Here is a 16,134-nt window from a genome sequence, read left to right on the forward strand (position 1 = left end):
CGGCTGCCTGAGAGAGTAGTTGCTTTTTCCCTATGTCTCTCCCTTGGCTCTACCCCAGGAAACTCCTCCTGAAAAGAGAAAGAGACCTCTTTTGTAACAAAGAAAAATCATTATGCTAAAGAAACCCTATCAAAATGATCCCCAGACTCAAACAGAAAAAAACAAAACTGTCTGATGACCTGAATTTCTGCCAAAACTGATAGAGATGCTTGAGAAGCAGGTCTGGAGAACCCTCAGTGGTTTTTCTGTCATCTGCTACAAATGCTCTGGTTTCTTAAACCAGTACAGCCGCACTTGGTACCAGTCAGTGCCTAACCACTTGGGTGACAGTTCCTGAAGTTTCTACTTGGGGCAGGCTCCATTTGGCTGAACTGTGACTGAGAGGCATCCTGGGCAAGAAATAAACAGGGCCAGTCTTTGTATTGTGAAATTTCTGTTATTATCATCATGCTGATGATTCTCAGAGCTGCTGATTCATCCCAAACTTCTCTGCTCACCTACAATCTCCCATGTCCAGAATTTTAGCAATCCTTGGAGGTAGGTGCTACAATTATCTTTCTTTTACAGTGGAGGAATATAAGGTATGTGACTTGCCCAGGGATATAGTTAGTGTCTTTGAGCCAGAGAGATGACATTCTCTATGTCCAAGTTGGTACTACCAAGAATTAACCTCTACAAACTACCATTGTCCATTAAAGATCACCAAGGGGCAGGGACAATTCAATTTTCCTGCTTACAAGAGAGTCCCACTTGAAGATGGGGGTGGGGGTCGTATTAGTTCTAAAATAAATAGCAAATCTGCATAAAAGCCATCAATTAAACTTATTTTAACTAAGCATAAAAGTCAGAGGGGAGCAGCAGAACCCAGAGCCCAGCTATGGTGAGGAAAATGAAACTAAACCCAGAGGTAGAGCTTTCTTAGGCAGGGAGCCCTGAGGCAGAGCCAACAGAGAGACCGAGGGAAGGAGCATTGTGGCTCTGTCTGCTGGGTTTTGGTCTCTCATTTCCCTCACTCTTTCAGTACAGACTGTGGAATCACTTCTCTGGCATATCCCACCCAAACACTTGGACCGGTTCATTGAAGAATATCTTATGCCTGATACCAATTCCGAGATGGAAATCCAAAATGTCATTGATAGGATCGCCTCCTTCCTAAAGGAGAAGTGTTTCCAAGAAGTTTCAGAGAAGTCAGTTCAAGTGACCAAGGTGGTGAAGGTGAGTCTGAAGCTGGTTTGTTTACCTCTGAGAATCTGAGCAGGGGGAGAGGGATCGGGAATGAGAGAAATCCCAAGGAGGAAGTGGATCCTGGGGTGATGTGGTATCCTTAAGAGTCAAGTCTGGAAATGGGGTGGCCAGAGAAGATGGATTTCCAGGAAGGGGCAGTTGGTTTTCCATGGCTTATCTTCCCTTCTTCTGGTCCTGCAACTCATTCTTCTGGGATAATCCCACTGCTGAGTTTCTCCTCTATTCAGGGAGGTTCATCTGGCAATGGCACAGCCTTGAGAAGCTGCTCTGATGCACATCTAGTGGTGTTTCTCAGCAATCTCCAAAGCTATGGGAACCTGATAGGCCGCTGCTACAGAGAGGTCATTAAAGAAATCAAGAGAAGGTTGGAAGAATGGGAGCAAGAGCAAGGGTGGCAATTTAAAATAAAATTTGAGGTCAACAAAAAGCCCAAGCCTGGAGTGCTCAGCTTCAGAATGACTTCAAAACTGAATGGTCAGTCACTGAACTTTGATCGATGTTCTAGGTGAGAAACCCCCCATCTGGCTTCTGGGTCACCTCAGCCCAGGAGGAGGAGCCCCTGCTTCCAGCAAAAAAGACCTTGCCCAGAGTCCTTCTCTTAGCCCCAACCTTATCTGGTTTCCAACAGTAAATTTTACCCCCCCCCCTTGCCTCAGAAACCCAGAGACTCTACATTCTTTGATCCTGCCTCCTAAGGGATTTGGGTGTGTAGAGGCAGTGAGGAACAGAATAGGGATCTTCAAATTTCAACTCTGCCATTTCCTGTGACCTCAGGGAAATCACTGCCTTTCTTTCATTCTGGGGACCTGATTAAGGATTCTTTTTAAAATTTTTCATTTTCAAATACCGATTCTTAGCAGGCAGTTAGGTGGTATAATGGGTAGTGAGTGGAACCTGGAGTCAGGAACACGAATTCAAATCCAGTTTCAGACACTTGATAGCTGTGGGACCTGGGGCAAGTCATTTCAGCTCCAATTGACTCAGTTTCCTCCTTTGCAAAATGGGGATCATCATAATACTGACTCCACAAGGATGTTTTGAGTTTCACATGAGAACATTTGTAGAGGCCTTGGCCCATATATGTTTCTTTTCTGGTTGGTCTCCTAGATCCCTTAGTCAGTCAGCCAGTCAATACATATTTACTAAGCACCTAAGAGCCTGGCACTGTCCCAACCATTGGGGATAAAAAGGAAAGGTAAAAGATATTCCCAGTTGTCAAGAATCTCTTAGTTCTCATGGGGAAGACAACATTCAAATGACTATGTAGAAACAAGTCATAATCAGGATAAACTAGTAATAACTAAAGGAGGGGTGAATTAGTCTCAGAACAAAATATTTTAAATAAAATATGTAGGATTATGTCAAAACAAGTTAGATTGAAATAGTTATTTTTAAATTTTATTTTATCTTTTACAGACCCCAAGTTAAGACCCCTCAGAGTAACTGACCTCTCAAGTCCCTTCCAGTTCTAAGACCTTAAAACCTGTGACAGTTGCTAAGTGTCATCCAGAAAAAACTCTTCTGTTCTCAGATGTATGAATTCATAAAGAAAAAATAAATGGCAACTTTGCCCAGGCCTGCAGCTAGATACTCCAAAGGGACAGCAAGAGTCCCAGATTTATTTGTCTTTTCCTCTGGCTCTTTTCCTTTTTTTATATTGATATTTTATTCTGACTCTTTTTCAATGTTGTTCCTCTGTTCCACTTGAATTGGTCACTTTGATGATCCATGAGCCTCCCACCGATGGGTCCATGCTCAGGTGATGCTCTTCTTTTATCCAAATTTCTGCTTCTCCCAGAAACCTTCACTGATGCCCCCAGAGTCTGGTGATCCTTCTTCCCTGAGCTCCCCCAGGACTTAGCCCCCTTTCTCCTGTATTGTCTGCTGTTTCATGCATGCATTTCTTTCTCTACATGCAAATTCTGGTGGGTGAGGCCTATCTTTTATTCCTGGCTCTAGCCCCTTAGCACCTCACCCCCCCCCTCCCTATTCTGACTGTTACAGCAAACACTGTGCTAATTAAACACTGACTGAATTGAGCTGGTTCACCCTCACAGGTCAGATGACCCCAAACTTCAGACCTGATCCCCTAGTCTACATAGACCTTTTAAGTGAATCCAGAGAAAATGGAAAACTCTCTACCTCCTTCATAGAACTACAGAAGCGCTTCCTTGAACAGCGCCATTCCAAGCTTAAATGCCTGATCCTATTGGTGAAACACTGGTACAAAATGGTAAGTATCTTCTGACATTCTCTGGGATTTAGAAGAGTATGCAATAGAATGCATCTGGATTATATTTTATTCCATTAATCAAATAAATTCAGATGGTAGCTACTATGGTCCCCTGGGGATACATATCCAAGAAATGAAAACAATTTTTACTCTCAAATAGCTTATATCCTATGAGGGCATACAAGTGGGCAGAAGTGACTGTGACAGAGGTATGATTGTGAGAAGAGATAGAAAGGAGGAATGCCTGAGTTATTGATAAAGAGAGACTTCATTCTCCATGATGTCTTCTTCCTTTTCAGTGCAAAAAGAAAATGAAATCACTTCCCCCTCAGTATGCCCTAGAGCTCCTGACTGTCTATGCTTGGGAACATGGGAGTCAGGAAACTCACTTCAGCACAGCCCGGGGCTTCCGGACCGTCTTGTATTTGATTGAGAAATATCAAGAGCTCCTGGTCTATTGGACTGTCAACTATGCCTTTGATGACACCATTGGAGATTATCTGAGGTCAAAATTGAAAAAACCCAGGTAACAGAGATAGGATTCCCCCTCCCCTGGAAATCAGCAAATATTCCAAGCTGATGACTCTGCTCCCCACAAATGTTGCTGCTGTGAACCAGGCCACCCCCTTGGAAACCGCTAAGTCTATTGCTCAGCTTTTGAATCATGACCTGCCCGTAAAATGGCCCCATGTGTAAGTGGAATGTCAGATTGACTTCATGATATGGGATCAGAGATGTCTGAAGGCCTCACTTACCTCCCCAAAGATTTCCCCTATGTTGCTATCAGAAATTCCTCTATTCGGGCTTTATACCTTTAGGCTGAGAAATCTCTCCCAGATCCTTGAAGACTTGTCCAATTGCTAGAATTCACTTGAGCCTGTTGTTTGTTTTTCAATTTTTAAAGAAGTTCATGGCATCAGGGAAGTGATGCCATGACAAGCACATGAACTAGATTTGAGAGAGCTGGAACTGTGCAAAATCACCAGCTTCACTTTCTCCTCCAAAACCATCTGGCTTCAGTGCCCAGACAGGAATCAGCAGGATGGGAGATCACTCTGGATGAGACTATCAAGATTAAGTGACTTGCCCAAGGTCACTTAGATAGTTAAGAGTCAAGGGCGGCTAGGTGGCGTAGTGGATAAAGCACCAGCCCTGGAGTCAGGAGTACCTGGGTTCAAATCCGGTCTCAGATACTTAATAATTACCTAGCTGTGTGGCCTTGGGCAAGCCACTTAACCCCGTTTGCCTTGCAAAAAAAACCCCCCAAAACCTGAAAAAGAGTCAAGTGCCTGAGACTGGATTCGAACTTAGATCCTCTTAATTGTAGGGCCAGAGCTATATCCTCTATGCCATTCTGCTGCCCTTCAATGGAATCTAATTGTATACATATGCAGTGAGTCCCTAAGGGAGCTTGATAGATTATAGGATTCAGGACATATACATATATATTAGCATATAATGATAAGGGTGGGATCTGCCTCTTCCCCAGCCCTTATTGTGTTCTAAGATCATGTCTTTAACTACTTCTGGCTTGGAAATTTAATCTTCCAGTGAAATTGTAACCCAGTGTTCTGTCCTGGTCTCAGATTCCTGTCTCCTCATTAGCTATATGACTATGAACAAGTCCTTGGGCCTTGGTCCTCCTCTGTGGCAAACATCATGGGCCCCCTAGAATAGTTGTGATCCTGAAGCAAAGACTTTGCAACTATAAAGCAATATGGAAATGTCAACTATTAATTTTCCCATAGTCTACGTTTCTTGAAGGATTTGGAGAGGGGCATGCCTGGAGGCAATGACTTCTTGGATGTGGTAATTGAAGAGAAAACTCCTCATTAGGATCAAGTCTCTGCCCTTCCCTTTAGGCCAGTGATCCTGGACCCAGCTGATGCAACTGGTGATGTAGGGGGTGGATATCGATGGTGCTGGGACAAGCTGGCCCAGGAAGCTCAACGGTGGGCATCTGCCCCCTGCTTTCAAAACTGGGATGACAGCTTGGTCCAACCTTGGGATGTACAGGTAACAGCCTTCTCCTGTGTGTGTGTGTGTGTGTGTGTGTGTGTGTGTGTGTGTGTGTGCCCATGGGCTATGGCAACCTTTGCCACTGCACGTCACCCATCCTGCTCCATTGAATCTGCACTCACTGTCATCAGTATTTGGCTGCATTTAGAATTCTGATCCAAGCTAAATTGGTTCAGATGGGTCCTGACCATCACAGACCACCACGAGCCTGTTTACTTCCCATGATCTTTGGGATTTGGAAGGGTTCAAAGGTGCCTTCCTTGAGTCCATAATCACCATCCAAGTCTTCAGCATGGTTGCATTCCCCCCCCCCATTTCCTGTCAACCCTACAAAAACCACTTTTAATTAAGCAGTGATGTCCTGAGATGTGGCTTAGACCAGAGATAGAGGAAGAGAGAGAGAGAGAGAGGGAGGGAGGGAGGGAGAAGAAAGGAGAGAGAAAAAAGAGAGGGAGCAGATAGAGACAGAGATAGAACTGAAGAGTAAACTCCCAATGTGCACCACCTCCCTCAGTAGGCCCTGGGTTGGTCACTTCCTAGAACCTGTAGCCTTTCTCTCTAACACTCAGCTCTGGTTTGTTGAACTTATACTATTCTCACTTGATGGATATTGCAGCTGAGACTCTGTAAGGATAAAGGTCTCGAGTAAGATCATGAGGTCAGTAGGTGGCAGAAGCAGGACCAGAACACGGTTTTCTACACTCGCAGCACAAGATTCTTTCTTTGTTGTTGTTGAGTCGTTGTCAGTCATGTCTGACTCTACATGATTTCTTTGGGGATTTCTTGGAAAAGATACTCAAACAGTTTTGCCACTTTCTTCCCCAGTTCATTTTTCATGGGAGGAAACTGAGGCAAGCAAGGTGAAGTGACTTGTCCAGGGTTACTCAGCTAGAAAGTGTCTGAGGCCTGATTTGAGCTCAGAAAGATGATTCTTTCTGATCCCAGGATGGGAACTCTGTCCAATGGCACCACCTACCAGGTCTCAGTGACTCCCATGACCAAATTATGGTTAGGCAGGTTCCCAAGTTAAGTAAATGTGCTCTCTTTTCAGCTGGAGCAGGCTGTGAAAGGAAGGAGTGGCTTTAGCCTGCCCAGGTATCACACTTACTCAGAAGAGGCCTTCTCCTTTGACCATTCAATAGAAAGAGCAACAGACTGCTATTACCCCCAATGTAAGCCTGGGGCCCAAAAGGAACCTTACTGTATAATTCTGAGTCTCTTTAATCAGCCCTGATTTTCAGTGGCCCAGAGGGAAGACAGGAGGCAGGGGCTTTCTCTTTTACTTGTCTTTCTATCCCAGTCTTTGACACACATAACAAATGCTTTATTTTTCTATCTGCTCATCATCTAACTAGGTACCACCTCTCCAGGAATCACAGAATCTTTGCTTAAAGATATCTAATGAGGCAGCCTATTCAACATTTAAAAAGCTCTAACTGTTGGGACATTTTTCCTGACATTCTATCTCCTCCCTCCAGAGCCATGCCATTTCAGTCCAAAAGCTTTTCCCCTTTTCACCAAATATTGAAGGTCCTTATCATACCCCTGGAATCTTCTCACCTCAAGTCTCCAGTTTTATCTAGTGACTTTCATATAGTGACCTGGGTATTGTCTTCTGACTCTTCTGTGGTCACCTACACCTTAAAGATGTCTTCTGCATTTCCTTTACATTGCACTGGCCCCAGACTGAAAAGAAACAGACATTCTAGCATGAAAAAATTAAGAAATTCTGGATTGAAAAAGAAACTATTCAGTTCATGTGTATGCAAAATTCTGACCTCCTCAACTCCCATAGATTCAGTTGTTACCTTTATGCTGATGACTGTAAAAGTTGCTGATTCATCCCAAACCTCTCGAAATCAAACTGGATGTCTCATAGACATCTTGTTCAGGGTCTCACAGTATATATCAAGTGTCTGAGCCCAAATTTTAACTCACTCTAGAGCTGGTGCTGTATCCAGTTTGTCACCATAGTCCTAACATCAATGGTTCTGAAACTGAATTCATTCTTTCCTTCCAAATAATCTCCCTTCCCAACATCCCTCTTACTTTCAGGGTACCTCCATCATTCTACTCCACCAGCTTCAAAATCTAAATGTCATTCTCCATTCCTAGTTCTCTCTCATATCAACATCTTATCAAAATCTTAGGATTTTACTTTCACAGCATTTCTTTTGTATGTACCTTCTCTCCTCTGATACACTGTTCTATCACCCTAATGTCATCCTTCATTATCTCACAATTGCACTAACCTGCTGGTTGGTTTTCCTTCCACAAGTCTCTGTCTACTCCAGTTCATGTTGTTCCACTGATCTTCCTAAGTTGAATCTACTCAATAGACTCCAGGATCTCTCCCTCAGGATCAGATAAAGTCCTCTTTCTGACATTCAAAACCCTTTAAAACTGCCCTCCCCTCCCTAGAAGTTCTCCAGTCTTCTTATACTTGCTTGCATGTACTTACTCTATGATCCAATAATACAAGAATCATTGTGGTTTCTCTAACAAGATTGTCCATCTCCTATTTCTAAGCATTTTCTCTTGCCAACTCTTATACCTCCAGGCTTGCCTGGCTTCCTTCAAATACCAGCTAAAATCCCACCTTTTACAGGAAGTCTTTTCTAGTGTTTTTAAAATTCTATTAATTTCCTGGATATAGTGTGTATGAACAGATAGGACTGTCTGTTTATAGGTTTTTTTGTTTGTTTGGGTTTTTTGCTTTTTGCTAGGGAACGGAGTTAGGCAACTTGTCCAACGTCATACAGCTAGATAATTATTAAGTGTCTGAGGCTGGATTTGAACTCAGGTCCCCTGATTCCAGGGCCAGTGCTCTGTCCACTGAACCATATAGCTATCCCTCCATTAGGTTTTAAACTCCTTGGGAGGCACCAGTTTTTACCTTTCTTTGTATCTTCAGAATTTGATACAGTGATTGGCTCTGGGAAATGCTTAAATAAATGCTTATTAACTGAATCAATTGGTAGAATCAGGTGAGGGTGAGGTTGAGAAAAGGGTCTTGGGCAACAACTGTTCTTCTGGAAGTAGTGTCCCCTCATCCTGTGCTGGGGTGAACCAGAGTCAGATTGGGACCTTCTTACCTAGAATATCAAACACCGGAAGCATAAGCGACCTCAGAACATTCATTTTTGACATCATCGTGAAGTGGAGCACTTGGAGGCTGGCCCGCTTGATGACCTCAAATTGTCCTTTAAACACCCACTCTTGCTCAATCTCACATTTTTCCAACCAGTTCTTAATTTCCTCAGTGAATTCTTCTTGATGGTCTTTCTGGTCCTGAGTGTTTGTGAGATCTCTGAGAATTACTACAGGTTTACATCAGAGCTGTGTGTGTGTGTCTCAGGACTGAGCCTTTGCTGTATGAACCTCCCTGAATGGAATAGAGACAGGTTCTCCTTGAAGGTGGAGATCCATGACCAGAAGAAGGGAGTAGGGGACATGGAAAACCCTTTGCCCCTCCCCCAGGTAACTCTGCTCATCCTTATGTTCCAAGACTGGTTTTAAAGGACACCCACCCCCCTCCAAAGATCCTCCTGTGTCCCTGGTGCTTGTCTCTTTCCTGGGCCTTCTCCCCTTGCATTGTCTGTCCAACTGGCTGATGGAGGAGGTGCTCTTTCCCCTCTTTCTCTCCCATTGCTCCATACCAGGACACTCCTCCTTAAGAGAGCCCCATCTTTTGAGTCACTTTCATTTTCCTGTGAAGGTTTGGAATTTTGTCTTTTTGGAGATATTATCCCTTCTTACCTGTAGATGGAGACCTCTTTTGTGACAAGGAAAAACCCTTTAGGTAAAGAAACCCTATAAAAATAATCCCCAGTCCAAAAAAGACAAAAAGAAAACTGTCTGATGATATGAATTTCTTCCAGAAACTGATAGAGATTCCTTAGAAGCAGCTCTGGAGAATCTTCAGTGGTTTTTCTATCATCTACTACAAATGCTGTATTTTCTGGGTTCCCTTAAACTGGTTCAGCTCCACTTGGTGCTGGTCAGTGCCTGCCTACCTGGGCATCAGTTCCTGAATTTTCTTCTTGGGGGAGGCTCCATTTATCTGAACTATGAATCTGAGAGGCAGCCTGGGCAGGAAATAAACAGGGCCAGTCATTGTACTAAGAAATATTTCATTTGAGCCTCATTAGTAATCCTTGGAGGTGGGTGCGACTATTATCTTTCTTTTACAGTTGAGGAAACTGAGTTAAGTGACTTGTCCAGGGATATAGTTAGTGTCTCCGACCTGAGTCACATAACTCTGCTTGAGTCCCCACTGTGCCACCTAACTTCCTATAAACCAGAGAGATCACATTCTCCATCTCCAAGTTGGTACTACCAAGAATTAACCTCAACATACTGCCATTGTCTATTAAAGATCTCCAAAGGGCACAAGTAGTTCAATTTTCCTAGTTACTAGAGAGTCCCACTTGGAGACGGGGGTGTAGAATTAGTTCTAAAATAAATAACAAATTGATATACGAGGAATCAATTAAGCATATTTTAACTAAATTTAAAATAGTCTGAGGGGTGCAGCAGAACCCAGATCCCAGCCATGATGAGGAAAATGAAATTGAACCAAAGAGGTGGAGCTTTCTTAAGGAGGAAGACCTGAGGAAGAGCCAACAGAGAGATTGAGGGAAGAAGCAGTGTGGCTCTCTGTCCACTGGGTTTTGATCTCTCATTTCCCTCACTCTTTCAGTACAGAGTATGGAATCCCCAAGTCTTTGGCACACCCTGCCCAAGTACCTGGGCAAGTTCATTGAGAAAAATCTTGTGCCTGTTACCCCTTTCTGGAGTGGAGTCCAAAGTGTCATTCATATGATGTCCTCCTTCCTAAAGAAGAGATGTTTCCAAGATACAGGAAGTCAGTTCGAGTGACCAAGGTGGTGAAGGTAAGTCTGGACTGGATTTTACCTCTGAGTATCTGGGCATGGAGAGAAGATTCAGGAAAGAGGGAAACCTCAAGGAGGGAGAGGACTCTGGGTGAAGGGTTTTGGGGGGGAGGTTAATCCTTAAAAGGTAGGCTGGGAAATGGGGATGAGCAGAGATGAGAGATGTCCAGGCGGGGTGTAGTTGGTTTTCCATAGCTTGTCATCTCTTCTTCTGGCCCTGGACCTCTTTCTTCGGGGATAATCTCACTCCTCAGTTTCTCTTCCATTCAGGGAGGTTCATCTGACAATAGCAGAGCCTTGAGAAATTGCTCCAGTACAGACCTAGTGGTGTTTCTCAGCAATCTCCACAGATATCAGGACCAGACAGACCGTCGAGGAGAGTTCATCAAAGAAATCAAGAGATGGTTGAAAGAGTGGGAGCCTGGAAACGGGTAGAAGTTTAGTCTAAAATCTGAGGTCAACAATAAACCCAATCCTCCAGTGCTCAGCATCAGAATGACATCCACACAGACCAATCAGTGTGTGGACTTTGATGTGCTTCCAGCCTTCAATGTTTTAGGTGAGAAGCCCCCACCACCACCAATCTGGCTTCTGGGTCACTTCAGCACAGGAGAAGGAACCCCTGCTTCCAGCAGAAAAGACCTTGCCCAGAGTCCTTCTCTCAGCCCTAACCTTAGCTAGTTTTTAACAGTAAAACATTGCCCCCTTGGCTCACAAACCCAGAGGCTCTACATTCTCTGATCCTGCCTGTGAGGGGGTTTGGATGGGCAGAGGCAATGAGGAACAGAAAAGGGATCTTCATATCCCAACTCTGCCATTTGCTGTGACCTCAGGGAAGTCACTGCCTTTTTTTGATTCTGGGGACTCGATTAAGGATTCTTTTTTAAAAATAAGTTTTTAAAAAAAAATGATCCTTATCAGGTAGCTGGGTGGTATAATGGATAATGAGTAGAACCTGGAGTCAGGAATACCTCAGTTCAAATCCAGTCTCAGACATTTTGGTTGCTGTGGAACCTTGGGCAAGTCACTTCCCCTCCAATCATCTCAGTTTCCCCCATTGTCAAATGCAGATCTTCATAGTACCTTCTCCACAGGGTTGTTATGAGTTTCACATGAGAACATTTGTTGAGGTCTTGGCCCAAATATATTTCTTTTCTGGTTGGTGTCCTGGATCCCTTAGTCAGTCAGCCAGTCAATAAATATTTACCAAGCACCTAAGAACCCAGTACTGTTGTAACCATTGGGGATACAAAGAAAAGTAAAAGACAGTCCCATCTGTCAAAGATCTCATAGTTCCCATTGGGAAGACAATATTCAAACAACTACGGGGAAACAAGTTATAATCAGAATAAATTAGTAATAACTATTAGAAAATGAATTAGTCTGACGAAGCTTATGAATCCCTTCTCAAAATAAATTTTTCAAATATGTAAAATGAAACACAGAGGATTATTATAAAACAAGTTAGATTGGAATAGTTATTTTTAAAAGTTATTTTAAGCTTTCCAGACCCCAGATTGAGACCCCCTCATGATCTCTCAAGCCCCTTCCAGTTCTAAAATCTTATGGCCTGTGACCTTTGCTAAGTGTGATCCAGAAAAAACCCTTCTATTCTCAGACAAATGAGGATGTAAAGAGAAAACAAGCAGCAGGTGTACCCAGCCCTGCAGTAAAATAACCTTTATCTGACTTTGCCTCTGGCTCTTTTCCATTTTATATATTGTCGTTGTATTCTGACTCTTTTCCAATGTTCCTCTTCTGCTCCACTTGGACGGGTCTCCTTGCTGTTCCAAGAGCCTCCCTCCTATAGGTCCATGCTCAGGTGATGCTCTCCTTTTATCCAAATTTCTACTCCTCCCAGAAAACTTCACTGATGCCCTCAGAGTCTGGTGATCCTTTTCCCCTGAGCTCCCCCGGAGCTCACTCCCTTTACCTTGTGTTGTCTGCTGTTCATACATATGGTTCTTTCTCTAACAGAAAACTCCTCCTTCATGGGGCCTGTTATCTTGTCCCTGTCTCTAACCTCCTAACACCCCACCCACACTTCCCTATTCAAGCTGTTCAGAACAAAGATTGTGCTAATTAAACACTGACTGAATTGAGTTGGTTTTTGCTCACAGATCAGGTGACTCTAGACTTCAGACCAGATCTCCAGGTCTACAAAAAGCTTATAGGAGAATCTGCCATTGGGGGAGAATTCTCCACCTGTTTCACAGATCTACAGAGGCGTTTCCTCAGACAGCGTTGTACCAAACTCAGATGGCTGATCGGTTTGGTGAAATATTGGTACACAATGGTAGGAATTTTCTTTAATTATCAGGATGTAAACACCTAAGAGTAATGAGAGGAGAATGAGTGCTCAATTGATCAAGCCACTCATTAGTTGTGTGACCTTAAGTAAGTCACCTCACTTCCTCCTCAGTTCTACAATGAAGTAGCTGGAGTAGATGGCTTCTGATCTTCCTTGGGGTGTGGGAGAGGATGTAATAGAATGCAAAATAGTTCTATTTTATTCCATTAATCAAATGAATGTAAAAGGTAGCTACTATGGTCCTCTAGGAATACAAATACAAGAAATGAAAATAATTTCTACTCTCAAATAGCTTACATTCTTTAAGGGGTACAAGTGGGCAGAAGTGATTGTGACAGAGATATGATTGTGGGGAGAGAGAGAAAGAAGGAATGCCTGAGTTATTGATCCAGATGAATCATTCTCAATAATGTCTTCTTCCTTTTCAGTGCAAAAAGAAAATGACATCGCTCGCCCCTTCAGTATGCCCTAGAGCTCCTGACTATCTATGCTTGGGAACATGGGAGTCAGGAAACTAACTTCAGTACAGCCCAGGGCTTCCGGACAGTCTTGTATTTGATCAGGCAATACCAATTTCTCCTGGTTTATTGGACTGTCAACTATGACTTTCAGGATGAGACCACTGGAGATTATCTGCACTCAAAACTGAACCAACCCAGGTAGTAGAGAGAGCATTCTTCCTCACCTTGAAATCAGCAAATATTCCAGACTCACAGCTCTGATCCCTGAATGTTTCTGCTGTGACCCAGGCCACCCCCTTGCAAAAAACTAAGTCTATTGCTCAGCTTTTGACCCATGCCCTGCCCAAAAAATGGCCCCATGTGTAAGTGGAATGTCAAATTGACTTCTTGATAAGGCATCAGAGACAATAGAAGAGCTCATTTGACTCCCAAAAGATTTTCCCTATGCTAGTGTCTGAAATTCCACCTTTCAAGCTGTCCAGTTGCTTCAGTTCAATTGAGTCAGTTGTTTGTCCTTCATTTTTTAAAGAAGACCAGGACATCAGGGAGGTGATGCCATGAAAAGCACATGAATTGGATTTGAGTGAGGTGGGACTGTGCAAAATCACCAGTTTCACTTTCTCCTCCAAAACTATCTGGGTTCAGTGTCCAGATAGGAGTCAGGATGACTGGAGATGGCTCTGGATGAGAGACTCTCAAAGTTAAGTGACTTGCCCAAGGTCACATATCTAGCTAGTCAAGTTTCTGAGACTGGATTTGAACTCAGATCCTCTTAATTCTAGGACCAGTGCTCTATTCACTGGGTTACCCAGCTACCCTTCAGTCCAAACTAATTTTATACATATTCACTGTGTCTATGGGAGCTTGAAAGATTATCAAGATTGAGGGTATATAGAGATATATCAGCTAGTATATAATGATAAGGGTGGGATCTGTCTCTTCCCTAGCTCTTACAGTGTCATAAGATCATGTCCTTAACCACTTCTGACTTGGAAATTTAATCTTCCAGAGAAATTGAAGCCCCGTGTTCTGTCCTGGTCCCAGATCCCCCGCTCCTCATTACCTGTATGACTATGGGCAAGATTCTTCAATTGGTCCTCCTCTGTGGCACTTATCATAGGGTCTGTTAGAAGAATAATTGTGATTCTGAAGGCAAGGACTTTGCAACTATAAAGCAGTATGGAAATGTCAACTCTTAATTGTCCCATAGTCTATGTTTCTTGAAGGATTTGGAGAGGGCTTGGCTAGAACAAAAGTCTTGTTGGATGTTGTGATCTCAGAGAAATCTCTTCGTTAGCCTCAGAGCTCTGTTCTACATTTTAGGCCAGTGATCCTCGACCCAGCTGACCCAACCAATGATGTAGGGATTGGATGCTGGAACAAACTGGCAGAAGAAGCTCAGAAGTGGTTTCTGGCCTCCTGCTTTCAAAACCAGGATGGAAGTTGGGTAAAGCCATGGGATGTACCGATGAGAGCCTTCTCCATTGTCTGTGTGTCTGTGTATGTGTGGCACCCCCCAGAAGGGTCCCTAAGGACTATGACAATCTTTACCTCTGTACATCACCTTTACTGCTCCATTGAATCTGGATTCACTGTCATCTGTATTTAGACACATTTAAAATTCTGACCCAAGCTAAATTGTTTCAGATGGGTCCTGACCATCACAGACTGCTATGAGCATTTTACTTCTCATGATCTTTGGGATTTGCAAGACTTCAAAGATGTCTTCCTTTATTCATAACTTACCATCCTAGACCCCAGTGTAGTTACATTCTCTCCCTCCCACCATTTCTGGTCAACCCTAAGGAAGACCATTTTTAAAAGAATCTTTTAATTAAGCAGTGGGGTCTTGAGATGTGGCTTAGAACAGAAAGAAAGAGCAAAATAGGTGAAAAATACAGACAGAGAGAGACAAAGGAAAGAGAGGAGAAAGAGAAGAGACAGAGGTGGGGGGGGCTGGCCCCCAGAACTGAACAGTATATTCTTACTGGGTAACAACTCACTATAGGCCCCAGGTTGGTCACTTCCTAGGACCCTTTAGCGACCTCAAGTTCTCTAGAGGGTCACATAGCCTCTCATTTTCAGTCTCACTGCTGGCCTTGTTGAGCTTTTACTCTTCCTATTTGATGGATTTTACAGCTGAGACCCAGGATGGATAAATATCTTGAAGAAGGTCACAAGACCAGTTAGTGACAGAACAAGGACTAGAACAAGGTTCTCTAGACTCCCAGAACAAGATTCTGTCTTCGTTGCTGATGAGTCATTTTCCGTCATATCTGACTCTTCATGATTTCTTGGGGATTTCTTGGCAAAGTTATTAGAGTGGTTTGACACTTCCTTTCCCGGGTCATTTTACAGGTGAGGAAACTGAGGCAAATAGGGTAAAGTGACTTGCCCAGAGTCACCTAGCTAGTCTTATCTGAGGCCAGATTGAACTCAGGACATCATGAGTCTTCCTGTCTCCAGGCCGGCACGACCTAGCTGATCTCAATTACTCCCATACTCAAATCTTAGGTAGAGGCATTCCCCAATGTAAGAAAATGTGCTCTCTTTTCAGGTGGAGCAGACCCAGAAAGGAAGCAAGGGCTTTCACTTGCCCAGTGACTCAGAAACGGAGGATTCAGTGGAATGGGCACCAGTCTATGATAACCACCATAGTCCACCTGCAGCTCAAGAAGATTCTTACTGCAGAATTCATTGAGTCTGCTCCTCCCACCCCCTGGTTCTCAGTGGTTATTGAGAGAAGACAATAGATATTGAATGATGTTGCTCTTAAGGTTCCTCCCAAATCTCCAATTCTGTGATTCCAAGAACATTAAACACAGATATGGGACCATTAACACAAGTATTTTATCAGAAGCATGTAGTGATGTCTATATAGATATAATATTTATGCAGAAACAGAGATGGATTGGGCCAAGGAACCAGGAGCCATTGCTCCTGTAATCGTTAGATTGTAGTGCAGCTTCA

The 16,134-nt window shown here is 43.4% G+C and overlaps 1 protein-coding gene and 1 pseudogene across 1 annotated transcript; both read left to right on the top strand.

The window, feature by feature from the left end:
* Positions 1 to 205: 205 nt before the first annotated feature.
* On the top strand, positions 206 to 6,731 carry LOC141499576 (2'-5'-oligoadenylate synthase 1-like). The gene is made up of 7 exons (XM_074202241.1): positions 206 to 323; positions 1,022 to 1,215; positions 1,473 to 1,723; positions 3,286 to 3,478; positions 3,778 to 4,004; positions 5,341 to 5,494; positions 6,549 to 6,731. The coding sequence occupies exons 1-7, from the start codon at positions 206 to 208 to the stop codon at positions 6,729 to 6,731; spliced, it is 1,320 nt and encodes a 439-aa protein (XP_074058342.1).
* Positions 6,732 to 10,207: 3,476 nt separating this feature from the next.
* Positions 10,208 to 15,921, top strand: LOC141501632 (2'-5'-oligoadenylate synthase 1A-like; annotated as a pseudogene).
* Positions 15,922 to 16,134: the final 213 nt, after the last annotated feature.

This window comes from Macrotis lagotis, chromosome X (assembly GCF_037893015.1).
Source record: "Macrotis lagotis isolate mMagLag1 chromosome X, bilby.v1.9.chrom.fasta, whole genome shotgun sequence".
Taxonomy (NCBI): domain Eukaryota; kingdom Metazoa; phylum Chordata; class Mammalia; order Peramelemorphia; family Peramelidae; genus Macrotis; species Macrotis lagotis.